Below are 27,145 nucleotides of genomic sequence, written 5' to 3'. Positions count from 1 at the left end.
GGGCAGCGGCGCCTCTTCCGCTCCTGGTACCCGGGAGGGGGCGGCGGGCCTCCCGAGCCGATCGGCCGGAACCACCGCAGTCAGACCCCCCGGGGCGCCGCGCGGCCTCTTTGGCTGGCCGAGGACGGGAAGGAGGGGCGCAGGCCCGGTTAGATTACAGTAAATATGCAAACGCGGCGTTGGTGGGCGGGGGTGGAGGGGTGAGGAAGGACTAGTAGGTGTCGTAGAGGGCAGGGGGCACTCACGTCCCCGGCGCGCCACTCGCGGGCTTCCCGTCGGCACGTGCCCCGGCCTCTCCGGCTCGCCTAACCTGTCTGCTGGGAGCGCGCGCCCGCCCGCGCACTCGGCTCCCGCGCTCGCTTTGTTCCCGCCCCCCCGCGAGGCCCGACTTGACGGACGGGTCCGAGGCCCTCTGGTGGCCAGTCGGCGTCGCTGCCTTGTGCTTGCCCCGCCCCCTCAGAGCCCCGCCGCCCCGCCCCTTTCCAGACCCACGTGGTTCCGGCCCCGGGCCGCTCCCTAGTTCAGGCCCCTCACTCGGTGGCCTGCTCCACTGTCGGTGGTGTGGGGGTGCCCTCTACCCCCTCGGGCTTCAGGCCGCACGTGGTTCGACCGCCCCGAGGTTCCCAGGGAGCTTTTCCGGAAGCCCAGGACGGTGCTGGGCGTGCAGTCGGCGCCGCCCTCCCGTCCCGCAGGCCGGTTTCCGTGGTAGCATCCGGTAGGGAGATGGTCGTGCTCTCGGTGCCAGCCGAAGTCACGGTGATCCTGTTAGATATCGAAGGTACCACCACCCCGATTGCTTTCGTGAAGGTGAGGGGCTGAAGGGAGCGGGGAAGTGTTTGTGCCTTAAAACGACTTTACAGTATTGTGGACCGTGCACCAGAGACAGGAGAGGCAGGAGAGGCGGGGTGGCTCTGCACCCACCGTGGGGTGGGAGCAGACAGGCTGCAGCCGGTCGCGGGGCTGCTTGTTCTCCCAGCACCACGTTACCCTGCCCTTGGTTAGGTGCCGGTAGATGGGAAGGGATGGAGGTGGTGGCGGAAAAGGGCGGTGGAGGGAATGGTCCGTGCTCCGCCCGCCTGCGGGGCAGGTGAGCGCATTTTGCTTGATGTCACCTGGTGTGGCGGCTATTGCAGGTATCCCTGATTTCTTGTGCTTTGTCCTATAACCTACTGATTTTATTAATATTAAATATTAACCGGATGCAATATTAACTTGTTATATATTAATTCATCGGAATCAATGTCTCTTAAAGTATTTTCATCCAAAAGTATGTCCAGAAGAACATTAGGTCTATATGCTTATACTCATTATGCAAAAAAGGTTTCATTATTTAAATGCACTTTTGGGGAAGTGTTCTGTACATGTTGAACCAGCTTTATACTAAATACTAACGATTATAGAGCCTTTATATCATACACATCCACACACACATATATGCTTTGTGAGTCTTCAAGAGAGCATTTCCTAAATTTAGCAAAAATAGTTCTATCTTTTGAACTCCTTTTACATTCTTCTTCAACTTCTGAACATGGAGCTTGGAATTGGGGATTAGTCATAGTAGGTGTGTGAACTTGCACTGTTTCCTGTGGAATATGAAAGGATACACAGTACTGTATACATGTGACTTGTACACTTGACTCATCCTCAGAAGTCTAGCTATTCCCATTTTACTGATGGGAAACTAAGGCTCTGAGAAATTGAACAATATGCCTGGCATTTGAACCTGTATTATCTGGCTCAAAACTCATTTTCCATTACTGAACTTGATTTCTGAAAAGGAAATCAAGTTCAGAAATCAAGCAAAGACAGAACAAGCTATTCTTGTTCTGTCTTTGCTTGGCTGCTGTGTATGTTAAATGATACTGTTATATGAGATTATTTTAAGCATTATGAAGTACCATAAAAGCATATTGTAACAAATTTCAGCTTACATTATTATAATGAGTCTTACTGTATTTGAGGGTTTGGTTCTACTCTCATTGTATACTGTGAAAGTTGAGTTTTGTTAAAAATTGTCCTTGAGCCGAAACCGGTTTGGCTCAGTGGATAGAGCGTCGGACTGCAGACTGAAAGGTCCCAGGTTTGATTCTGGTCAAGGGCATGTACCTTGGTTATGGGCACATCCCCAGTGGGGGGTGTGCAAAAGAGGCAGCTGGTTGATTATTCTCCTTGATGTTTCTAACTCTCTATCCCTCTCTCTTCCTCTCTGTAAAAAATCAATAAAATATATATTTTTAAAAATTGTCCTTTGGAGGCTGATTTTCATTTTCAGTGTCATATGCAGCCTTTTTTCCTTTAGGGTTGAAATAATCCCTGCTTCTTCCCTTGAGCACCAGAGAAAGTAGTTGATGTAAGAGAGACTGGAGAAATGAGAGTGTCCCAGGGAATAGAACGCCCTCATTTAGTGGAATGGCAGCAGATTGCCAGCACGGGTTACGGTTATGCCTCTCTCTCTCTTTCCCTCTCTCTTTTCTCTTTCTTTCTTTCTCTTTGCTGAGCAATTACAGTTGATTAGTTTAACTACATAAGATAACACTAACGGTCTTATAGGGGTCTTCAAACTACGGCCCGCAGGCCACATGCGGCTCGCAAAGGAGTCTGATCCTGCCCGCCAGGTTTTTTGGGCAGTGAGCGCAGCCGAGGTGTTACAGTAGGAATTAGTAGTTTATATAGTCCGGCCCTCCAGCTCTCTGAGGGACCGTGATCTGGCCCCCACTTTAAAAAGTTTGAGGACCCCTGGTAGGATCTCTTAAAGAATTCCATAGAACCCTAGTCGTTTTGGCTCAGTGGATAGATAGAACAACAGCCTACCAACTGAAGGGTCCCGGTTCCATTCCTGTCAAGGGCACATGCCTACTGGATTGGGGGCTCTATCCCAGTAGGGGGTGTGCAGGAGGCAGTGATCAATAATTCTCTCAAATCATTTGATATTTCTCTCTCCCTCTTCCTTCCTCTATAATATCAATAAAAACACATTAAAAAAAGTTTTTTAAAAAAGAATTCTATAGAATGCTTCTAGTCTGGGAAGTGGTGTTCTGTGGACAGTCTGTTGCTGGATCAGTGCATGCCTCAGCCTTTAGACTCCAGGCAACAGCACACACTTGTTTTACTTACTAGCTATTATGTCTTTTTCACTGAATCATAGAATTGTCAAATTTCTAGAGTGGAAAGGCCGGCTAGCTCAGATTGTTTGGTGAGTGTTAAAACCAGCTAATTAATTTCTTCCGTGAGTTAATTGATGCCTGTGGGAATGGCCTGTGTGAGGATCATCACAGCTTAGAGCAGAGCAGCAGTAGAACCCAGATTTCCATAGATGCTCTCAGTGCATCTGAGTCATCAAAGTCACCAGCCTTTCTCCTCACTGTAGGACATGTGCTCCTGGAATTTGTTTTGAGTTATTCCCTCTGACCCTTTACAGTGGTGATCTCCCAACTTTTTTTGATCTTGTACATCAGCAGAAATGGAACAGGCACTACCAGTCAAATTTATAAATTGTGTATCTATATTATACTATTACTAAGTTATAAAATAAATTGGAATTTAAAGATGAGATTAATAAGTATAAATAAATGTTATTTCCTTACCCCATTGATTCATTTGCATGCACCCCTTAGAGCCACTTCTTTTTTTTTTTTTTTTTTAATATATTATTGATTTTGTACAGAGAGGAAGGGAAAAAGACAGAGGGTTAGAAACATCGATGAGAGAGAGTCATCGATCAGCTGCCTCTTGCACAACCCCCACTGGGGATATGCCCGCCACCAAGGTACATGCCCTTGACCGGAATCGAACCCGGGTCCCTTCAGTCCCCAAGCCGACGCTCTATCCATTGAGCCAAACCTGTTTTGGCTAGAGCCACTTCTTGATCTTTGTGGGGAGATAATACTCATTTTCTAACTTTGTGCATTGCATTATTCTAATGTTTTTAGTCTGTATGCTATGAAATAACACTATCATCAGTCCCTGTGGTTATCCTCTCTGAAACCTACAACAACTGTTTGACTTTGGGGAAAATGATCTGTTGTTCCAGAAAACGGTCTATAATTTGGTGGCTTTCTTGTTGCTACATGTTGAGTTGGAAGTAGTTATGTTCTGTGAGGTCACTGAGAACTATGTTAGCAAATACTATAGAGAAAATACAAGGTTAGGTTTATTTGAGTCTCTGGTCACGACATTTCCATCATGATCAATACATAACCTTGTTTTATGTGTTTCTGTTATATATGTTCTTATTTTATTAACATTGAACTCATGGCCAGTGGCACTGTAACTTATACTTTAACAAAGCTTATCCAACATGTATTTTCTACATAAACACATCAGTTTTCTTGCACTTAGGAACAGTAGACAGTGCTTGGCCAATTTTAAACTGCACAATCACCAATAAAAGGCACAATATATAAAGAGTAGAGGCCCCTCGGCCTGGCCTGTGGGGATCAGTGGACCTCCGTGCTGCTGCAACCCAGCCTTACCCACCAGCTCGGCGGGCTCAGCCCACGTCGATCCCGCGGGAAGTGGCAGGTGCTGGGGAGTAGCCCGAGCCACGGCTGGCGCTGTGCTGCTCCGGCTCATCCTAGCCCCACTGTGCCTGCTGCTGGGGACTTTCCGGCCGACTGGGGGAGTGTCCTTGGGCAGTGGCAGCATCTGGCGCCTGTCTGTCACCTGAGTGGTACTTCCGCTGTGGGAGTGCACCGACCACCAGGGGGCAGCTCCTGCATTGAGTGCCTGCCCCCTGGTGGTCAGTGTGCATCGTAGCCATGGGCCACTTGTCCAGTTGCTTAGGCTTTTATATATATACCATGTTTCCCCGAAAATAAGACATCCTCCAAAAATAAGACCTACTTACAGGTTTCCTTCTGAGTGAAATATAAGGCACCCTCCCAAAAAATAAGGCCCCCCCTAGGCTAAACATGAGAGATTTGGTCCACTGATTCTAAAAGAAATGGAGTCATAAGAAATTCACCAGGAAATTCAGGAATTGGATTGTTATGATGATGTTCCAGAGATGATGACATGATTGTCATTGAATAAATGAGTAAATTCTTGATATTGTAGGATTCACAGTTTGTCTGGTTTGTGTTGACAGCTACTGTACTACTGTACCATATACAGGTAATAAATGTCCTTTATTTTCATTTAACAATAAATGTGTACCATATTCTTCTTCATGGAAAAATAAGACATCCCCTGAAAATAAGACCTAGCGCATCTTTGGGAGCAAAAATTAATATAAGACACTGTCTTATTTTCGGGGAAACAGGGCACTAGAAGCCCGGTGCACAAAAATTTGTGCACTGGGTCGGGGTCGGGGGTGTCCCTCAGCTCGGCCTGCCCCCTCTCACAATCCGGAAGCCCTGAGGTCTATAATTTGGTGGCTTTCTTGTTGCTACATGTTGAGTTGGAAGCTTAGGTCCTACTGGCAGCTTAGGTCTGCTCCCCATGGCCGATCAGGGGAAGGTACCATCTCCACCATCCCCTTGCTGCTGCTGCCTCTAGCCTCCCTCTGCAGGAGGTAACCTGGCATTCAGGGGAAGGTGATACCCCCATCACACCTCTGCTGCTGCCACTGCCAGCCGCGCAGCTGCCTGAGCCTCGGTCCTTGCAGGCACCGTAGTTTGCCTGAGCCTTGGCCTGGGCAGCGGCAACCACCATCTGCAGCTTGCCTGAGCCTCAGGCAGCCGCTGTGGCTTTGTCCAGAAGGATGCAGCCTCTAACCACTTCTGCCTGCCAGCCTGATCGCCCCCAATTGCCCTCCCCCGATGGCCTGGTTGCCGCCAAAGCTTTTATTAGTATAAATAACATACATGTTCAAATGTACAGATGTATCAGGCTGGAAGGGAAGGCCTATTGTGCAAGAGCAGGCCTGCCTTCCCCCAGCTGCCAATACCGGCTTCCCCCTGGCACCCGGGAGGGGCTCCCCTTGCAGCCCTGGCTTAGTCTGGAAGGATGTCTGGTCTAATTAGAATATTATGCTTTTTAAATTTTTTTTTTATTAAGGTATTATATGTGTACATATCTTACCATTGCCCCCTCCAAGCATATTATGCTTTTATTATTATACTTTCTAATAAAGAAGGAATATGCTAATTGACCACCTCTCCATCACAAAGATGGCTGCACCCACAACTGAGGCCAAGTTCCCATAAGGAGCCTTCACAAGCAATCAGCAGGGACCTGAGGCTACGCCCTCCACCGCCCCTGTGAGGCTTGACAGGTGATCTCAGGCCACATTCCCCATCTGCAGGGCATGACAGGGGACCTCAGCCCGCATTCCCACCCAGCGGGGCTTGACAGGGGACCTCAAGGTGTACTTCCTGTCATGGTGCTGGGCTAGGGGACCTCAGGCTCCTCCCCCCACCCCAGCACCAGGCCAGGGGACCTCAGGCCGCGCCCCTGCCTGGCTGGGCTTGACAGGGGACCTCAGGCCATGCCCCCGCACCCAGCGGGGTTTGACAGGGGACCCCAAGGTGCACCCCCTGAGTTGGGTCAGGGGAACTTAGGCCATGTCCCCCACCCAGTGTGGCTTGACAAGGGTGGGACTGGCCAGGTTTGGATCTAGCCCAATGGTGGGAGTGGCCAGGTCTGGGTCTCACGCTATTTTGAGGCGCGTGTGGGTAGGCAGGGACTTGACTCTGGATCCTGTGGTGCGCCCCAGACTCTGACAGGAGGAAGGTTTTCATATATATTTTATTAATTTTCTTTCACATCTGACACTTGTATCATAGAGAAAGAGCAAATAGCAATATTAAATTATTTCCTCTAATTAATCCCCTTTTAATATGCATGAATTTTGTGCACTGGGCCACTAGTAGATATATAAATTCTCAGGGCATTTGCTTGAAATTTCTTGAAGCAAACAATAGAAATCAATTGCAAAGTTCTGAGAATTTGAGAATCCCAACTCTGATGGCATTGCATTGCTTGGTCAAAGTCCTTGACCTGCCCAAACTGCAGTTTCCGTTCTGCATTACCTGTACTCCTTCCTCACCTTTGCTTGTTTCAGAATGGCAGCATGCTGATAGCTGTCAAGTTTTCCTAGAAAGTGCCTAGACTGGAGCAGCATCCACTGAACTTTGAAGATGCACACATACTATTCTGTCTCATTTCTAGCTCCTCCTTTCACCACCCAGTATTTTTGGTATGGTCGTCCATTGCCACACACCCAGCTTTCAGAGCTGAACAGAAGCTTTCCATCTAGACAATTGTGGATTCAGACCCTGACTCTACCTCTCCTTATCTTGAAAATAAAATTTTAAAAAACCACACATCTATTTTATAACTTTCTTTTTTTTTTAAATATATTTTATTGATTTTGTACAGAGAGGAAGGGAGAGAAAGAGAGAGTTAGAAACATCGATGAGAGAGAGTCATCAATCAGCTGTCTCTTGCACACCCCCCACCGGGGATATGCCCGCAACCAAGGTACATGCCCTTGACCGGAATCGAACCCAGGACCTTTCAGTCCCCAAGCCGACGCTCTATCCAGTGAGCCAAACCGGTTTCGGCTATTTTATAACTTTCTAACAAGAGGGATAAACTGTCTAATGTGTGAATGATGCTTAAAGGTGACGGATCAGTACAATAGCAAAGAGCTTATTCTTTTTGGGCGAGTCTGGTTTTCAGGGAGTCGGGCATCACCTTAGTTTTCTATGCAAATAGTCCCACCTGTCCTGGGGCGGGAGGTGGCAGCCCTCTAACCCAGTACTGACCTCTGGTGCCACCAATCCACATCCCAGAAGGAGCGAGCCTGAGGCGCATGAGCCAGTGAGTGAAAGCAGTGCTGCCCTCAGGTGGCAGGCGCAGCTGCCGTTCCCCGCCTCTCTCTCCTTGGAATTCCTCCAGAGAAGCTGGGTGAGCTGCATGCGGCCGTGCTGCTCCTCTTAGTGAGGCTGTTCCCCAAGTAGGGACTCCCCATTTACCACTGGGCACTCCACCTGCACATAGCGCCCCACTGTGGCTCTCAGACTGGATGTAGCATCCCCATTCCACTCCAATCCTTGCCCATCGTCTCCAAGGCTGGGGCTGGGCTAAGGGGACTAGGCACCGCCATTTGTGGCTACCGGCGCCACCATCTTTATGATAGAGTGATGGTTAATTTGCATATTACCCTTTTATTAGATAGTATATACATGTATACACCAGAGGCCGGTGCACGAAATTTGTGCACTGGGGTGGGGCCCTCAGCCTGGCCTGTGCCCTCTCACAGTCCAGGACTCCCTGGTATCAGGTTTAAGCTGGAACTCCGACATCCCTCTCGCAGTCCGGGGATCTCAGTCCAGGACCTCTTGCTCCTTACTGCCCTCCTGCCATGGGGGCAGGAGAGGCTCACACCACCTCCTCTATGCTCACCAGCCATAAGCCTGGCTTCTGGCTGAGCAGGGGTGGGGTTGGGGAGTGTGGCTCAAACAGAACCAGATAGGCCCCACCCCCTGCCCACTGGCATGGGGATCTTGGGCCAGGCTGGTTAGGAGAGGGGCTGTGGAGGTTGAGGTACTGTGGTCACACCCTGTCCAGCCTCTGCGGAGGCTCTGGGACCACGCAGACCCCTCTCCCCCACCTCTGTGGAAGGAGGGACTGCAGCACTGGGACTGGGACCCTGGGACCATGGCCTCTGGGGAAGGAGGGCCCATGTGCCTGGAGGCAACCGAGCTTATCAGGGGAAGGTGCCACCCCCATCACGCCGCCGCCGCCACTGACACTGCCACTGTGGGCTGCCTGCCCTCACAGGCAGCGTGGCTTTGTCTGGAAGGAGTTCTGGACCTCAGGAAGATGGCTGGTCTATTTGGTCTACAATAATTAGCATATTACCCTTTTATTAGTATAGATATAATGATTTCAGAGAGAGGGAGGAAGAAGGAAATAGAGAAACATCAATAATGGGAGAGAATCATTAGTCAGCAGCCTACTATACACCCCATACGGGATTGAGCCCACAACTTGGGCATGTGCCCTGACCAGAAATGGAACCGTGATCTCCTGATTCATAGATGGATGCCAACCACTGAGCCACACCGGTTGTGCTTTCTAAGTAAGCTCAGTAGATCTCTTCAACCAGAGATACTAATATTTTGTCTCTTCTCAGCTTTTTTTTTTTTTTTTTAAACCTTACCCAAGGAGATTTTTTTACATTGAAATCTAGAGGAAGTGGGATGGAGGAGAGGGGGACAGACAGACACGAGAGACACACTGTTTGGTTGCCTCCCCCATAGGCCTCTACTGGAGCTGGAGAACCTGCAACCAAGTTAAGTGCCCTTGACCGGAATGGATCCTGCAGCACTTTCATCTGTGGACTGAATCTCTAACCACTGAGAAAATCAGCCAGAGCTCTGCTTCTTTTTAAAATCTATCCCAACACTACTTCCCTTGTGCAATGTGATTCATTACAATTAATTAGATCATTGTTGATTGTTCTTTAATTACAGCTTAATATCCTTAATGGGATTTAGAAGATGCTGTTGTCTTATCAGCAACACATTTATTCATTTTGAATGCAAATAATGAAATCTAATGGTTTTTCCTAAAGGCTTCAGCTTTCAAAAGGGTATGGGTGTGTCCCTGATTACTTCATGAAGGTAGGGCCATTTCATTTTGCATTAGAGTTTCATTCATATGTTAGAGTTTATGTTCATATTAATAAATATAATTTCAGTACATTAATATTCAACAGCTTTATAATCTTTTAGAGTATGAATATATCCATTTATCTATTCTCTAGCTGGTAAAGATTTAGGTTGTTTTCAGTTATTTTGCAATTATACCCAGTGCTGCAATAAACATTTTTTCCCTTTCCTCTTTAAAAAAAAAAATATATTTTATTGATTTTTCACAGAGAGGAAGAGAGAGGGAGAGAGAATTAGAAACATCGATGAGAGAGAATCATCGATCAGCTGCCTCTTGCACACCCCCCACTGGGGATGTGCCCGCAACCAAGGTACATGCCCTTGCCCGGAATTGAACCCAGGACCTTTCAGTCTGCAGGCCGACGCTTTATCCACTGAGCCAAACCGGTCTCGGCCCCTTTCCTTTTTGTGTGCACATGTGTTAGTTTCCCTAGCCAGGAGAGAAATGGCTTGGATATCTTCAATTTTAATGCATCTTCTCAGATGGCATTCTCAAGTGGGGGCCACTTTGCAGCCCTACCCCAGTGTGTGAGTGGAGGAGAGACATTCAGTAGAAAAAGGAAGGGCTAAGGCTGGGAAAATTAAGTAATTTAAAGAAAATCAGAAATATATCAGTAGGGTAAAAGGAATCTCTTGGAAAAGAAAGCTGTCAATCTTAGCTCTTCAGTTTTCTTCTTTTAGATTAAGAATGAGTTTTCATTGAGCTTAAACAAGGCTTTTCTGACAAGTATGCTGAAAAATTTGATGAATGATCCATTACTTACCAAAGGAGAATAAGCAAAATTGAATGGTTTCTTTATTTTTTCTAGGGCAGGTGAAATTTGAATAACGTATTATGAAGAGAGATAAGCATTTCAGTCCTACCATTTTAAAAAAGCCATTAATAACCTTCTTGTGTTATGTATTTTCATTTGGGATTGCAGTTTAGTTTGAACGTGGGCCTTTGGGAAATATTAAACCATTCTAATTATGTAGCCAAATCTTTCTACCAGCCAGGGTAACGCTATGCATACTAAAAAACAACAACAACAAACTTATAGTTTTGTTCACATGGATCTTTTAACTATGTCCTAGTCATATCATCCCTCAGTTTTCTGCCAGTTGTCCTTGTTCACTGTCTTGTTATAATATTTAGGAACATGTAATGGCCCAGAAACCTATAACAAGGAAGAGGTCCACGGGAAGAGGGAGAAAGCACGGATCGGTGGTTTTAAGATGTTCCCTACGTCCCACAAAGCTGTGCTGAGGGCCGGTCCTGATTCATACTAATCGGAAGAGGGAGGTGGGTGCTGTGTTTGGCACAGATGCCCTGTGATAGCACAGGCAACAGCTTCAGGTATTGGAGCTCGTTCTTACTACATGTAGTGAGCCCTCTTTTAAGAGAATAGGATCACTTATCTTCAGGGCCTTTTGCACACCTCGAGTGTTATGGGAACATTTGAAAACCCTTGTCTTTTATCTCTGGCTTATACACTCCATAGATGAGGTGACTCTATCAAGAACCTTTCCCTCACCCCACCATTTCCTGTTTGGAACATACTGTCCTCTGATCTTCTCTGGGTAAATCCTATTCACCTTGTGGTTCTCAGACTTTTTGTTTTCAGGTTTTCTTTTTTCTTCAAGACTACTGAGGAACCAAAGAACTTTTATTGATATGGATTATATTGATCACTATTTACCATATTAGAAATTAACACTGAGTAATTAGAAATTAACACTGAGTAACCTTGGTTGTGGGCACATCCCCAGTAGGGGGTGTGCAGGAGGCAACTGATCAATGTTTCTCTCTCATTGATGTTTCTAACTCTCTATCCCTCTCCCTTCCTCTCTGTAAAAAAAACAATAAAATATATATATTTTAAAAATGTAAGGCCTTCTCTGAATTATGTTCTTGGGGCCTATACTCATGGCATGTTATTTTAGGCTCTGGCTATTCCTAAAACTGTTACAGTGCCATTACTCTCTGGATTCACATAGAGTTATGCTTCTACTCTTGTCTTATCCATTGTACCCCATTATAATTCTTTGTTTACCTGCCACCTCCCACCCCCAGATTCTTAAACTTACTGAGAATAGGAACTGTGACTCGTTTATCTTTTGAATCCTTTTCTTCATGCCCAACTCTGGGACTAGCATATCTTGGCATATAGTAGACATTAAAACAATTGCTGAAAGTGCCACATTTTATTTGAAAAGATGCATATGCTACAATTGCAAGTAAGTAAAAATTTTGACCCAAGAGAGATCATATTCCCAATGCACGAATTACTGACTATTTCTGAATTGTTTTGCACATCCCTTTCTTATAGGGTATTCTGTTAAGTAGTCTGATTACCAAGAATCATGGTGCTCAGGTGTTGTCATGCATGGACACTTTTCAGCAGATATTTGAGTTATATGTATGTGCCGAGTACTGTGGTGTGTATTGAGGTTATAGCTGTAAACAACATATACTTGATCCCTGCCCTCAAGGACATATGGTCTAGCAATCTGTTCTGGAGTCAGCAGACTTTTTCTGTGAAAGGCTGAATGGTAAATGTTTAGACTTTGTGGGGAATATGGTCTTGGCTATAAATACTCACCTCTGCCGTTGTGGCCCCAACGTAGCCACAGACACTACGTAAACATGGATGTGGCTATGTTCCAGTGAACTTCATATACAAAGCAAGATGTAGAACAGATGTGGGCTAGGGGCCATGGTTTACTGATTCTTGATCTCTTTATTTGTTTTTTGGTCTATGTCTCTCACTCATATATCCACAACTGCATATTTCATATTTTCAGTGGCTTATTTGCTACAGTTTGCTAAGGTGAGATTGTTGAAGAACTTCATCTCATGCAAATTACTAAAGCTAATAGTTGTTATTTCCTTTTACTCTCTTACCAGGACATTTTATTTCCTTACATCAAAGAAAATGTTAAAGAGTATTTGCAGACACATTGGGAAGAAGAAGAATGCCAGCAGGATGTCAGTCTTTTGAGGAAACAGGTTGGGACATTCTATTCCATTGCTTCCACATTCCCAAGTATCTTAGAAATAAAGATGCTTAGAGACTCATGCTCAGGCCCTTCCTGGGTGGAAGGCAAAAGGTTTTACACTGTCTTTTCACATTGTTCATTAATGTCTCAGAGAGCTCCTCGTCACCTCATTCTCTCCTCTCTTCTGCCTCCTGGCCTGCGCCCCGCTGAGCCCCGCACAGTGCTTGTGGGCCCTGATATCTACACCCCGCCTCCGGACCTCTTACCCCAGCTCGCACTTGGCTCAGTCCTCATATCTGCCTCTCTCTTGTGCTCTGTTCTTTGTTCAGTTTTCAGTCTGTATTTTCCCCTTACACACTGTGTGCTGTGGCACTCCTTTTTTTCTTAATTAAAATTGCTTCAGTGGCAAAGATTTTACATACTGTGCATTGCTAACTCTATGGCACTTACTTTCTAGTTAATTTTCTACTTTGAACAATGTGGAATGCACTCTGAAGTTTTTAAGGTTACTAGTTAGGATTGGAAATATAATCATACTCTTTGGGACATGGGTATTTGAGTTTGTTAGATTTTCTAGATAACTCCAGGTCAGCCTGAAACACCTCCCCTTACCTTTTTTGTTGTCTCAACTCTTGTTGAAACATACGTACATTTCCTCGCTGTAGGATATATATCATCGAGTCCTTAGAGGTTGGACATGGGCGTTATCACATTGTCAGTGATTCAAATAGCTGTTAGAGTTTTGCAAGATGTGACAGATGGCAGGAAACTGAATATGAAGCAACCCTAGGCATTATTTCACTAGCTTCTTTTCATTGAATTCCAGGCATGAACTGATTTAAAGGTTTTCTTGTATGTGTGTTTCCCCTCCCCCCCCCCCTTAGTTACAATGCAAAGAAAATGATCAGATTTCATTGACTCTTAGTTTGTTGATCCTAGTAAATGAATTAACAAACTAGGTCTTAACTGTATCATTTTATCATGTTCTCTCTTTCTTCTTACATACGTGCCTCTCAGTTTAAATTTTCGCTTTAGCAATATAGGAAAGATCATGTAAATTATTAATTATAACCCACTAGAGCCTCGGTACATGAAAATTCATGCACTGGAGGGGGATCGCTCAGGCCAGCCTGCCCCCTCTCACAGTCTGGGAGCCATCAGGGGTGGGAGGCTACCCAGCGATCAGGGGAAGGCGACGCCCCCATCACACCTGCTGCTGCCACTGCCAGCAGCACAAGCCTTGGCCGGCCCTGGTTACCTTAGCCTTGGGCAGCCACTATCCGAGGCTTGGCTGTGCCTTGGGCCAGCCCTGGGGGGCTGGAGGGCTGCGGGGACTGGGGGAACTCCTCTGGATCAGGCCTGTGAAGCAGCCCGATCCACCTGCAGATGGGCCTGGCTATGCCACATGCCTGCCACCCCGACAGAGCTGAGGGGACTGGGCACCACCATCTCGTGGCTGTGGGTGCTGCCATCTTTGAGGGCATGACAGTCAATTAGCATATTCTTTATTGGCTGTGGGCGCTGCCATCTTTATGAGAGTGTGAGGGCCAATTACATATTCCCTCTTTATTAAATAGGATTTCTTTTGGGAATCATTCAGATCAGCACCAAAAAATGTAGGATACTTTTTTGTGACAGTGCTTGGTGCTAAAGATAGTTGGAAAAAATCAATCAGCTTGGTTTTCAGTTCTAATTTTAAGGACTCTTTTTTTTCAAATAAGTAAGAAACAAATTCATGTTGTTTATGACTTAAAGGCTGAAGAAGACTGCCACTTGGATGGGGCTGTTCCGATCCCTGCTGCATCTGAGAACGGAGCAGATGACTCGCAACTGATGATCCAGGCCGTGGTAGATAACGTGTGCTGGCAGATGTCTCTGGACCGAAAGACTACTGCACTGAAACAGCTGCAGGGCCACATGTGGAGGGCAGCGTTCACAGCAGGGCATGTGAAAGCAGAGTATGTAGCTGCTCATGGAACTCTGAACATTTCATTAGCCCTAAAACCAAATACATTTTCTACTAGTCCTCTTTTCCAATGTTGCATGATTAGTAAAATAGATAAAATAAAATTCTTTTAACTCTAACAAGTGAGTGTTTTGTTTTTTCAAAGCTGGGATAAATCCTCCAAACCTGATGTTTGGCTTGGTGGGATGGTCGAATGACTTTTAATCCCACTTTGAAAATAGCTTCCTAGGAAATGGTGACTTTCTTGAACTAAGTCAGATCTGATCTTTTGCTGAGCTGCTTCCCAGGACCATTCGATGATCTGTTTTCTGTTCTGTTAGAGAAGTAAGAATTCTATAAAATGATGTGCCCCGCTGCTTTGGGGGTTACTCCGTGTCAGCAATGCCACTCATTTCTGTGCTCTTTTGAGCAATTTCCACAGACTCTTTGTCTTGATTGTGGAGTTCCTGAGAACACTCCTGCTAAAGAAGTCCTGTGTTGCTAAAAAATTCTTAATAAGATACTGCCATATTTTAGACTGTTCCCTGATATAAACCCTAAGATCCAAGACAGTTTCCAGCTGCCTATGTTTGTTTTGTTTTTTCTGCAAGTGAGATGCCATTCCTTTATATACTTTACAAGGGGTTTCCACCTTTTTAAAAATATACATATATTTTTTTTAATTTCAGAGAGGAAGGGAGAAGGAAAGATAGAAACATCAATGATGAGAGAAAACTATTGATAGGCTACCTCCCATATACCCTCTACTGGGATCAAGCCTGCAATCTGGGCGTGTGCCCTGACCGGGAATCAAACAGTGACATCCTGGTTCATAAGTTGGCGCTCAACCACGGACACACCAGCCAGGCTGTAATCACTTTTGATTATCATAATGGGGCTGTCAAAAACTATTTTTCTCTCCACCCAAATTATTGCTTCTGATCTGTGTGATCCTGGAACTCCGTGACATACTTACTAAATCTGCAGATGGAGCCCCTTCTCGTGATGACCATTTGGGCACAAAGAGAGAAACTTGTGACAACTATTTTGACTGGTTTTCATCTGGCAATATAATGTATTCCTGCATTTTAACTTGATTTTCTGTCTAGGTTCTTTGAAGATGTAATTCCAGCAGTCAGGAAGTGGAGAGAGGCTGGAATGAAGGTGTATATTTATTCTTCAGGGAGTGTAGAAGCACAGAAACTATTATTTGGGCATTCCACAGAGGGAGATATTCTTGAGGTAGGTTACATCATAACTTTGTTCTTTGACATTATCAAAGCATGAAATAATGATTTTTAAAGAAATATGGTACAGTTATAAGCTAAATCAGCATTCAGATAAGTGTGTGTGTGTGTGTGTGTGTGTGTGTGTGTGTGTGTATATATATATATATATATATATATATATATATATAGCCAAGCACATTGTAGGGGGAAGTGGAAAAACTGGGGAATACATTTTAAGCAAGAGTGAACTGTTTCTGTGTTAACCAGTCTTTATATCAAAGGTTCTTAAGCTTTGTTGCATAAGGATCACCTGGGGGTGGGGGAGAATCTGTTAAAAATATAGATCCCTCTGGGCCCTGCTTCCAAGCAAATCTGAACCAGCAGGCCTGGGGCGGGGAGTCAGAATTCTGCATTTTTACACTTTCACCCTCAGTGGTTCTGTGACAGTCGTACTAGAACCATATATAAAATATATGATAGCTAACAAGGCATAAGCTCTAGCTTGTAAATCAGCTATCCTGCCAGTATTGGGAAGTCATCAACTGAAAGGAAACTAATGACATGCTTCTTTTGGTTGTTTAAAGTAGAGCAGGTAAAATGTAAAATAGTGGTACTTGCCACTATCCAGAAAAAACCAAAACAAAACAGACTTCTTGAATGGAGCAGAGTACAAGGTGGATTGATTGTTTCTGGTACTTTGGAGAGACAGATTTTACTTTAGCAGAGCCAGCATTCTTATGTAAGAGAGCTGGGTACATCATTAAACAATTAAAAGTTAAGGCCACCTATTAAATTTCTTGTTCATGAAAAAATTCTTGTTAGCCCCTCTGTTCTAGCATCCTATGCCCCCTGGGGGACAGGATGGTCATTGGAAGGGATTCAAAAAGAAATGCTAATTCAATATACACTGACCTTAGTGATACACAATAGGTCGCTCAGCTACCTAGTTTTAAAATAAATATTTATTGAGCAGCAAGGATGTATATTAGTTCTTGGGTAGAATTTCAGAATGTTTTAATCAGAAAATGAACGTAGAGTAACAACTTATTAATGAGGTAGGATAAAGAAATTTGTTCATTCTGGGGTCAAAAGGAGTGAAACTTTCGTCAGTAGTGAAACTCACTGTGTAGTAAGTATTGTAGTTTGAGTATAAATAGTATTTTAAGGGTAGAAAGTAGGTCATGTATATTTTAAAAGATTTTGTATAAAAAAAATCAATGCTAAAGAAAGAAAAGCAAGTAGATTGTAAATTGACCTTATATATGTTGAATTGGTAGTTTTCTCCTTTCAAATGTTTATTGCTATAAAATCTTTGAATGTACTTTTTGTAGTCATCTCCAAGTTCTCTTGTACGTAGATTTTCAGTTATATATTGAGTGAATGAAATCACTGTGATTGTATATTTCAGAGATAAGGGATAGAGACAAAGTGGTCCAGGTTACTAGTATGTTTGCAGCATCAGTATTTCCCCTTCTCTTTTTTCAGCTTGTTGATGGTCACTTTGATACCAAGATTGGACACAAAGTAGAGAGTGAGAGTTATCGAAAGATTGCAGACAGCATTGGGTGCTCAACCAACAACATCTTGTTTCTGACAGACGTTACTCTAGGTAAGGAATCTGACTTCTTACTCCAGGAAGGGAGCTGAGCTCAGCACTGCAAGCACATTGCCTCTTTAAAGAAAGTTTATGTGTGGACCTTTGAAAAATGAAAGTTTTATAAAAAGAAACAATGAACCAGCCAACTCATCTTTCTCTCCATTTACGCCTCCTTTGGAGTTGTGTGTGGGGAAGTGGCATTAGAAAGACTTAATTTCTCTCATTTTAATTCCTTATCCATGTTTGCCTACCCACCCATCTGTACTTACACAGGTGAGATGGGAAATTAAGAAAGGACTTACAGGGTATCATTGTGGAAATGAGCATGCAGGCAAGAATGTGATGGTAGGTGCATGGTTAGGTAAGGATAATAAAGTCACAGTGCATCTGCATCAAACATATTAACAGCAGTGAGATCACATATACACACTCAGCCGATAAAAGAGAAAAAGAGAACTCTAGTTTGAGTGACTTTGCCTTACAGTCATTTGATTGGTGCCCTGCCCTGGCGTAAGTAGGAGCCTCATCCCCGCCTTCCTGGGGACTGTCTCAGTCCCCCAGGCCTTCAAGATTCACTTGTTTAAAGACAGCATTTTCTTTATGCAGCCTGGCCCTCTTTATTTTAAACTAGGGGCCCAGAACACAAATTCATGCACCTTAAAAGGAACTGTAGGCCACAAGGCTGCAGTGGGCACAGGGGTGGGTCTCAGCCCATCATCCACAATCCCGCCCAGCCCCTTCTGCCTCGGTCCCTGGTCCCCTGTCTGCCAGCAGCTCTGCTCCTGCCACCACCGCTCCACACACTGAGAGCACCAGCCCCGCTTTCACCCGCTGACAGCACAGAGATTGGAGCTGGTGCCAGCAGCCAGTGTGAGTGGTGGCTGCTGCCCCATCACTGCTAAGGAGCAGGGGGAGGTGGAGAAGCCCTCAGGGGTGATTGGGGCTGGCAGTGGGTGCGAGTGGTGGCTCCAGCAGCAGCTGCAAGCCCAGCCCAGAGGAACTACAGCATGTGGGAGCAAAGAATTTTCAGTAACCCCCAGAGGCTCATCCTGATGACAGCAACCAGCGCCCTGCCTTGGTCTGGTGCCCCCATTCACCTGCTCCACCATCCTGCCGCAGCCAATGCCCACCATGTTTCGCACTCTGCTGCCTACTGCCAACGCCTACATAGATAGAACATTAGCAGATGCATGATTACTTTAAGGATTGAATGCACAAAACAATGTATACTGTTCTTCATTGGCAATTTAAGTGATTTCAGGAGTAGTTTTGACCAAATGTAAAATATGTACTCAAGTATCTGTGTAAGACTGTGAGTCCTCTATGAAATTATAGAGGGAAGTGGTAGCCAATAAGGAAACAGGAAGCAGCAGGCAAGGGAGGGGGGGGAGAGGGAGGGTGGAGTCCCTGCTGTTCTTACTTGAAAGCCCCTGGTTGGTGAGGCTTTCCCACACTCCCCACCCTTGATTTTTGTGGTTATTTGTGAAAAGCCACCGCCAGCGTGGCTTTTGGGTTCAGAGGCTTGGAGAAAGAGCTGACGTGCAAATTAAAACACAAGAAATAATAATTTGAAATTATGGGGGGAAGCCAGGGAAAACTTAACTAGTAGTAGTCAAGTTCCACTGAGTCTCCTTTCCCAGCTGCTTTTATTTACTAGAAACACAATTGACTTTTAGGAATGCAAATGGACATATCAATGGTAATGTCTAGTAAACAGTAAGATTATCAGTTTGTGAGGAGTTTGCTTTAGGCCAGGGGTCTTCAAACCACATGCGGCCCGCAGAGGAGTCTGATCCGGCCCGCCAGGTTTTTTGGGCAGTGAGCGCAGCCGAGGTGTTACAGTAGGAATTAGTAGTTCATATAGTCCGGCCCTCCAGCTCTCTGAGGGACCGTGATCTGGCCCCCACTTTAAAAAGTTTGAGGACCCCTGCTTTAGGCCATTGAGTCAGCAGTAGGTAATAAGATGCAAATATTCACCCTCTGAATATCAAAGGAGCCCAGGTCAGCCTTCTGATGGACTTCTTGCATTTATATTAATTACTGTTGATTTTGGTTTCCAGCAGTTATTCTCCTTAGAGTCCTGCCTCTCCCCAGGGGCTACCTTAGGTGTGTTTATAATCGCACTTGTATTTGAAGGTAGTTCTATATATTTATGTTTCTTCCACTCACCTTGGGTTGTAAGTTTCACCCTCTGTTTACCCCAGAGCAGGGCTTTGTGCATTGCGCAGCTGCTCCAGCACCCGCCTCCTGCTGGACAAGGTGGTTGGGGGAGAGGCAGAGGGCAGGGGGGTGCTCTCTTGCTTAGTCAGCTCTGTGTGGCTCCTGGGCCCCTTGGGGGCAGCTTCAGCACCTAGAGGCAATATTCCTCCCTTTATCCCTTTGTCTGTGTCCCAGAACTAAAGCCACCCAAGCACTAGGACTTTCAGAGATGGGGCCCAAAGGCAAATCAAGGCTGCTGGCAAGGACATCTTACCTGTGGTAGCGTGTATATTTTTTCTACTGCTGACCCTTGACCTTTTGGTCTCTTGTGTTAGGGAAGAGTTGTAGCTATAAAATACCATGCACGAATTTGCTAAGTGATTTTGGAAATAATCTTAACCAGCGTAGAGCATCTAGAATCTAGATACCTTGAGAATCCAAGATGGCTGCTCGGGTAGGCAACTAGCCGCAGCCGCACACAACAATTTTAATAAAATACAACTAAAATATAAAATGGACATTACCCAGAACTACAGGAAAGTCGACTGACTGGAAATCCTACAACAAGAAGCAAGGAGAAAACCAGAAGGAAGCACGGAGGAGCTGTAAAAGCCTAAGGTACGGAGACACGAGGCGCGCGGAGAGGACGGAGCCGGAGAGGAGGGAGGCCGAGTGCCTGGCGGGCGTTCCCTAGCGGAAAGGAGATAAAACTCCGACTGTGCTGGGCCCCTGACTGCTCTGAACCCCAGATCTGGGCCAGACCCCGGGGACTCAGGCTCAGCCATAGGGAGCTGGGCTGTAAGGCGGAACCCCGGGGTAGCGGAGAAAGGAGGTCCCGGAGGCGCGCACACTGCCCCCAGAGAAGGGACGGTCGGCTGTGCCGCGGGATTGCCCTGACGGGAAGGAGACTGGGGCTCCAGACTGCTCTGAACGCCACCTCCAACTCCACTTCCAACTGAACTGAACCCCAATACCGGGCTCATTGTGGGAGAGCATAGACTGTTTGGCAGCAGGCGAAAATCGAGGGCACCTTTCTCTCAGAGGCGCCGGCAGCGAGCACTGAAGGACCCGCATAGGGCGGGGCTGACGGAAGCCAAAGCTGCAGGCTCCACCCTGAAACCCCGTCCCATCTGTAACTGCGAAATGCGACAACAAAATAGATCACAAACGAAAGAAATGGAGGACAAAAAGCGTCTGGATATAGAGTTCAAATCTACGCTTATAAGGTTTTTCAAGAATTTCCTAGAAAAGATGGATAAGGCCTATGAGGATATGAAAAGAGATCAACTAGAATTAATAAGGAGTCAACAAGAAATGATAAGGGATCAACAAGAAATAAAGAATACATTGTCTGAAATAAAAAATATTCTACAGAGTCCTAAAAACAGAAGGGAAGATCGCAAGAATCAAGTCAAAGATTTGGAACATAAAGAGCCAGAAGACACTCCTCCACAGAAGCTAGAAGGCAAGAGAATCCAGAAAATTGAAGATAATGTAAGAAACCTCTGGGACAACTTCAAGCGAACCAACATCAGAATTATGGGGGTTCCAGAAGATGAGAGAGAGCAAGATATCGAAAACATACTGAAAGAAATAGTGACAGAAAACTTCCCCCACCTGGTGAAAGAATTTGACTTACAAGTCCAGGAAGCGCACAGAACTCCAAACAAAAGGAATCCAAAGAGGACCACACCGAGACACATCATTATTAAAATTCCAAGAGCAAAAGATAAAGAGAGAATACTAAAAGAAGCAAGAGCAAAGAAGGTAGTAACTTATAAAGGAGCACCTATACGATTGTCAGCTGACTTCTCAACAGAAACCATGCAGGCCAGAAGGGAATGGCAAGAAATATTCAAGGTGATGAATAGCAAGAACCTACAGCCAAAAATAAGCTACCCAGCAAAGCTATCACTCAGAATCGAAGGCCAGATAAAGAGCTTCACTAATAAAAAAAAGCTAAAGGAGTTCATCACCACCAAACCAGAATTATATGAATTGCTGAAGGGGGTTCTTTCAGAAGAGAAAGTAAACAAAGATAAAAATGATGAACAACAAATACGTAATTATCAACAAGTGAATCTAAAAACCAAGGAAATTAAAAAAATCTGATGAATAATATTAACTGTTGAATATAATAGAATCAGAGGTATGGAAGGGGAGTGAACTGATGATTCTTGGGGAAAAGGGGAGAGGGGGGCGTGGGAAGAGACTGAACATAAACTGTGCACCTATGGATGAGGACAATGGGGAGAGGGGAAAGGGCAGAGGGTGGGGTGGGAACCTGGTGGAGGAGAGCAATGGTGGGGGGGGGGGAAGGAACATTTGTAATAATATGAAAAATAAAAACTTATTAAAAAAAAAAAAAAAGTAGAATCTAGATACCTTGAAGAAACTAAAGTGTGTCTTTGGAAAAAGGGGTAAAACAGGCTTAATTTCACCTGACATACCAAAGATATTCAGTAATTGTTATTACCTTTGTTAAATTTCATGCCTTGGTGCATCTAGACTGGAATTTTTTTTTTTACCTAGTTAGACAGTATTTAGTGGGGATCAGCTGCTGTCCTGGCTTAGCTCAGCTTCAGAGTATAAGGGTTTCTACAAATGGTGTCTCATTTTCCCACATCTTGGAAAGCTTTACATTGGCGTGAAGTGCGTCAGACAGATGCATGGACACACTGCTTTAGGGTTCATGGTGTAACTAGGTAGCCAGGCCACTTAAATGTGCTGTCAACAAACATTTCACCTGGTCTTTGAACTGTAAATGTTGGCCTATCAAACATTTTACTGCTTCAAAGCTACAATGTACCCTCTTCCTTGAATGATTTTTGGGGGCTTTGAGTGGTGGGGTAAGGAGGTCACTTTGTTGTCCATATAGGTTAGGGATGCGCCAGCAGTTTCTGTGAGGAATGATAATTTCACTCCTTATTGAAAGAAGACAGACAGGCCTTGTCCTGGTGAAGTTTGTCTGGTTTAATCTGTGAATTGCTTTTCTTTAATCATTTACATAAAGGGGGCTATTGAAGATGAAAATTTGTGGTTTGTCCTATATTTAATTTTCTTAGGACTTTGAATGGTTAAGTTTCTGCGGGCTTAGAATTAGGGATCTGATTTGTGGCTGGGGCTCTCCGTAAAGTCAGCCTGTCCAAGCATTCTGTGACCCCCAGACCCAATATTTCTCTCCTATCCTCCACCTTTTGGCTACTCTTAATAATTACAACCCTGCCCTAAGATCACTTACAGTTTTTCATAGTTTTGTTTTCAGCTACATTTTTTTTGTCTAGTTGCCATCGTAGTACATCGATAATTTCAGGTCTTCCTTTTTCCCTTAGCCATTTCCTTTCCTTAGGGTGCAGTCCCCAAAATTATTCTTATTCTTTTTACAGACAAGAGATGATCCCCAGGTTGGCCTCAGGTTGACCTCACAATGAAATTGATTCCCTCTCAGTCCTCCACAAAGAGGTTTTATTCCTGCCCCTAGACTTCTGCCAGCCCCACACCCGGTAGTAGGGCCAGAACTGGGCTCATCTATAGCTGGGATGGGGCCAGGCAGCTGGCTGCCTGCCTCATTCTTGTCTATTATCTCTGATCCTGTGTTTTGGTATCACATGCCCAGTCTTTTATTGCCAAGGCAGAGTGGTGGACTAAGTGATATCCCGAATAATACCCAAGCATAAAAGAGAACTGAGCCATGGCCTGTGTTTCTCAGTGGTTAGAGCGCCAGCCTGTGCACACAAGGGTTGCAGATTCGATTTCCAGTCAAGAGCATGTACCAGGGTTTCAGGTTCAATCCCCTGCCCTAGTTGGAGCATGTGTAGGAGGAAGCCAATTGAGGTGTCTCTCATACATCAATGTTTCTCTCTCTTTCTCCTCTCCTTCCCTCCCTCCCTCTCCTCTCTCTTTTCCACTCCCTTTAGTCCATTCAGATGTTGCAACTGTTTTCCAAAGATAAACAACTGAGGTGTTTTTTTAATTCTCACCCAAGGACATGCTTATGTGTGTGTGTGTATGTGTTTGTGTGTGTAATTTTAAGTTGATTTTAGAGAGAGAGGAAGGAAGAGAAGCAACGATGTGAGAGAGAAACATCAGTTAATCGCCCTCACCCGTAGGCACCCTGACCTGGGATTGAATCCGCAAACTAGCTATGTGCCCTGACCAGGAACTGAACCTGCAGTCTTCTGGCGTACGGGACAGCACTCCAAACAACTGAGCCACCCGGCCAGGGCACATAGCTACCCTGGTTCTAGAGCGCAGACCACAGAGTCGGAGTAACAATTTCAAACTTTAGTTCTACCTCCCTAGCTCTCAGTTTCCATATCTGTAGAAAGGGTTAGTAATACTAATGACCTCGAGCCTGTTGTAAAGATTTAGATGAGAATGGCATTCCATGAAGGTGGGAGCCTTGTTTTGTTCTCTGTTTCTAGAATAGGACCTGGTACCTGGTAGGTACTAAGTTTATATATTAGCTGTTATCTTTCAGATGGGAGATATGTAACCCAAAGCATTTTAGAGATCTTCCCTGCAATGTCTAGTTTTGCGTTACTAATCCTGTTCTTATTTCTACCCACTATGAGTCACAGATCACAATCTATTGAGGGAGGAAAGTGACAACAGATAATAACTGTCACCTTATGTTGTTGCAATAGAGCTAAATACAGGGTGTTGAAGGAACACATAAGTTGCTCTTAATAGTGCTCTGGAATATGAGTTAATTAAATTGAATTATAAAGACTAGGAATTTGCCCTACAGAAAAGATGGGTGTTTTAGTCAGGAGTTGTGATACTTTTGGGCTCTGATTGTGAGAGCCCGCATTTCAGCCTTATTTGTCCTAGGTTTCTATTCTTCTCATTTTTTCTTAATTGGTATTTTCCCTGCCAAGCTGCGCTTCGGGGATACAGCTCAGTTCTCTGTAGGACTAATGGGAGGGAGTGGAACAAAGGTGTGGACAGAACATGGCTCTGTCCTTCTGCATTCACATGTACTTAATAAAACTCAGAGGTCTGGATAGTTGCCATTGTAGCCTGTCATGTATAATTATATATTAAAATTTTTTATTACAGAAAAATTGAAATGATGTAAAAGAGAATAATATAGTCAGCACCAATGTGCCCTTCTAGCTTCAGACATTATCAGATCAGGGTCAAACTTGTTTTTCACATTTCCACATCACCCTGATTACTTTGAAGCAAATCTCAGATCATATTTTTAAGTTTCTGGCATTCATTTTGATTTTCACAGAGGCCAGTGCTGCTGAGGACGCAGATGTACATGTAGCTGTGGTGGTGAGGCCTGGCAATGCGGGACTAACAGACGATGAAAAGACTTACTACAGCCTCATTACGTCCTTCAGTGACCTGAACCTGCCTTCCTCCACGTAGAGGATATCTGAGGAAGACCAGCTGTCTCCACAGAGTCGCCCCTGTAGTCTAGTTTTTTTCCTAGTGGTACAAGTAACTTCCTTTAAACATACATATAAACACATGTATGTATGCATGAAAGTATATATGTGTGTGTTCAAATTCTCTTTGTAGGCACACAAGTTTGGGGGGAAATCTCAGTTCAGTGAAAAGGAAACTAATTTAAAGATGCTTTGTATATAGAAATGGTTTGAAACCGCAACTCTCACCCTTACTGAGGGTAAAATGTAGTTGATAGAAGAAATTACTACAATGCAGATCTAATGTGTTATAGTTATCACATTATGGACCAAAATGGAAAGATAGGTTTGAGAAGTTATTCAGAAGCTTTGGTATTTTAAAAACTGGAAATATTTTCAAGACTTATTTCTAATAGTTACTCAACCCCCCTTTTAATTATGAGTTAGAAAATTATTAGCAGCTGAATTTCAAAATATTAGTTTCCCTACCTATAGAAGATAAAGTTATTTATTTCTGCTCCAAAAGGGACAAAATTGGAAAGGAAGCTATTTGAGTCCTGATCAATCAAATATCTGTTACTTAAGAAACTTGCTAATCATTGTGGCTTCCCCAGCAAGTAGTTGCTTTATCATTGGAAAAGGTGCACTGATGTAACAGGTAAAATGACAAAATAGTTCTAGTCCTACCAGTAGTTATCACTAGGTTTTATTTTTGCCCTTCTAACTCCTTCTTAGCATGGTTTGAGACTATCTTACTGCTGTTTACTATTTAAAAAAAAGTTTACTGAAATCAGTTTATAAGACTTAGAAGAGCCCTACTATGTACTATTTTCCTTAAAATGGATGTGAAAAATGTTAATTTTATAACTGCATTATTTATCCTGGGTCAATCCGATTGGGATGTCATGTTAATTGCACTTTGTGATTAATAAAAACATTTTTTCTTTCGCTCAGTTTTATGTAGGTCCCTGAACTACACCACATATTGCCATAATCAAACGAGAAACTGGAGATTTAGAAAAATAAGAATTTCATTTTAGTTTTTGCTTTATCATGTGTGTTTTTTAATGGAATGCCATTGGAAATCATTGACTGTGAGTTATGTATACATAGATGGTTAACCTCATTGGTTATTTTATTTGGATATAAGCATTCAAGAGAAGAGTGGGTTTCTTAGGTTTTTGAGACTCTTACATTTGAGGTACCAAGGATAATGCTTTAAGAAGGCAATTATTCTCTCCTAAGTAATCAAAAACTAATGAATCCTGAAGGAATGATTTCTGGGAGTGCTCTGAATAAGGAAAAGGAAGTAACCTTGCAAAGATGAGAGAATAGGGACTATAAAAGATTTTATGTTGATAATTTTTATTTTCTAGTAGCTAATTAAAAAATCTAATGATTATGGAAATATAAAAGAGTAGTAAAAGGGAAATTAATTTAAGTAAATCTTAGAAATATGAGTGAATTGTAAATGATGTAAGATCACAAATGTTAATAAAAGTTGAACTTCATATAATTTCTGAAAAAGCTCACAAAAAGATAACAGAAAAGGTATATTTTACTGAAAATAAAGGAATAACTGGAAAAAGTAAGGAAGAAATGAGAGAAAATTATACACCAGGACCTAACTAGAAATGAGTCTAAGGGAAACAAGTTTAAATATCTAGCCAGTGGAGAATTGAGGTGGAGAAGTGTCTTAGTGGCTTCAGATTGCTATAGCAAAGTATCAGAGACAGGGTAGCTTATAAACGACAAAATTTTATTTCTTTTTTAAAAAAATATACTTTTATTGATTTCAAAGAGGAAGGGAGAGGGAGAGAGAGAGAGACATCAGTGAAGAGAATCATTGATCGGCTGTCTCCTGTACACCCCCCAGTAGGGACCGAGCCCACAACCCAGGCATGTGCCCCTGACCAGAATCGAACCCAGGACCCCTCAGTCCACAGGCCAACCAACGCTCTATCCACTGAGCCAAACCAGCTAGGACTGAAATTTTATTTTTTTACAGTCCTGCAGGCTGGGTCCGAGATCCTGCTGCTGGCAGATTTCATGTCTGCTGAGAGCCGTTTCCTCAGACCAGTTTGCTCTTTGTAACTTCACATGGTAGAAGGGATGAAAGCTTTCTTGGGTTTCTTTATATAAGGGCACTAATCCCTTCATGAGGCTCTGTCAAGGCCTCCCAAAGTCCCACTTCCACA

General features: G+C 44.1%; 1 protein-coding gene across 3 annotated transcripts; it reads left to right on the top strand.

Moving 5' to 3' along the window:
• The first annotated feature begins 51 nt into the window (after window positions 1–51).
• On the top strand, window positions 52–25,900 carry ENOPH1 (enolase-phosphatase 1). 3 transcript variants are annotated; one of them, XM_084882977.1, is made up of 6 exons: window positions 52–159; window positions 12,508–12,609; window positions 14,355–14,557; window positions 15,654–15,786; window positions 17,259–17,382; window positions 24,809–25,900. In XM_084882977.1, exons 3-6 carry the CDS (start codon window positions 14,433–14,435, stop codon window positions 24,946–24,948), a joined length of 522 nt encoding a protein of 173 aa, XP_084739103.1. In that variant the 5' UTR covers window positions 52–159; window positions 12,508–12,609; window positions 14,355–14,432; the 3' UTR covers window positions 24,949–25,900. The 3 variants fall into 3 exon arrangements, with proteins under 3 accessions (XP_084739103.1, XP_084739102.1, XP_084739101.1); XM_084882976.1 differs by lacking the exon at window positions 52–159 and adding an exon at window positions 464–778; XM_084882975.1 differs by lacking the exon at window positions 52–159 and adding an exon at window positions 466–807.
• Window positions 25,901–27,145: the final 1,245 nt, after the last annotated feature.

This window comes from Pipistrellus hanaki (assembly GCF_964339955.1).
Source record: "Pipistrellus hanaki genome assembly, chromosome: 1".
Classification (NCBI taxonomy): domain Eukaryota; kingdom Metazoa; phylum Chordata; class Mammalia; order Chiroptera; family Vespertilionidae; genus Pipistrellus; species Pipistrellus hanaki.
This window is presented reverse-complemented; position numbering and strand designations above follow the sequence as displayed.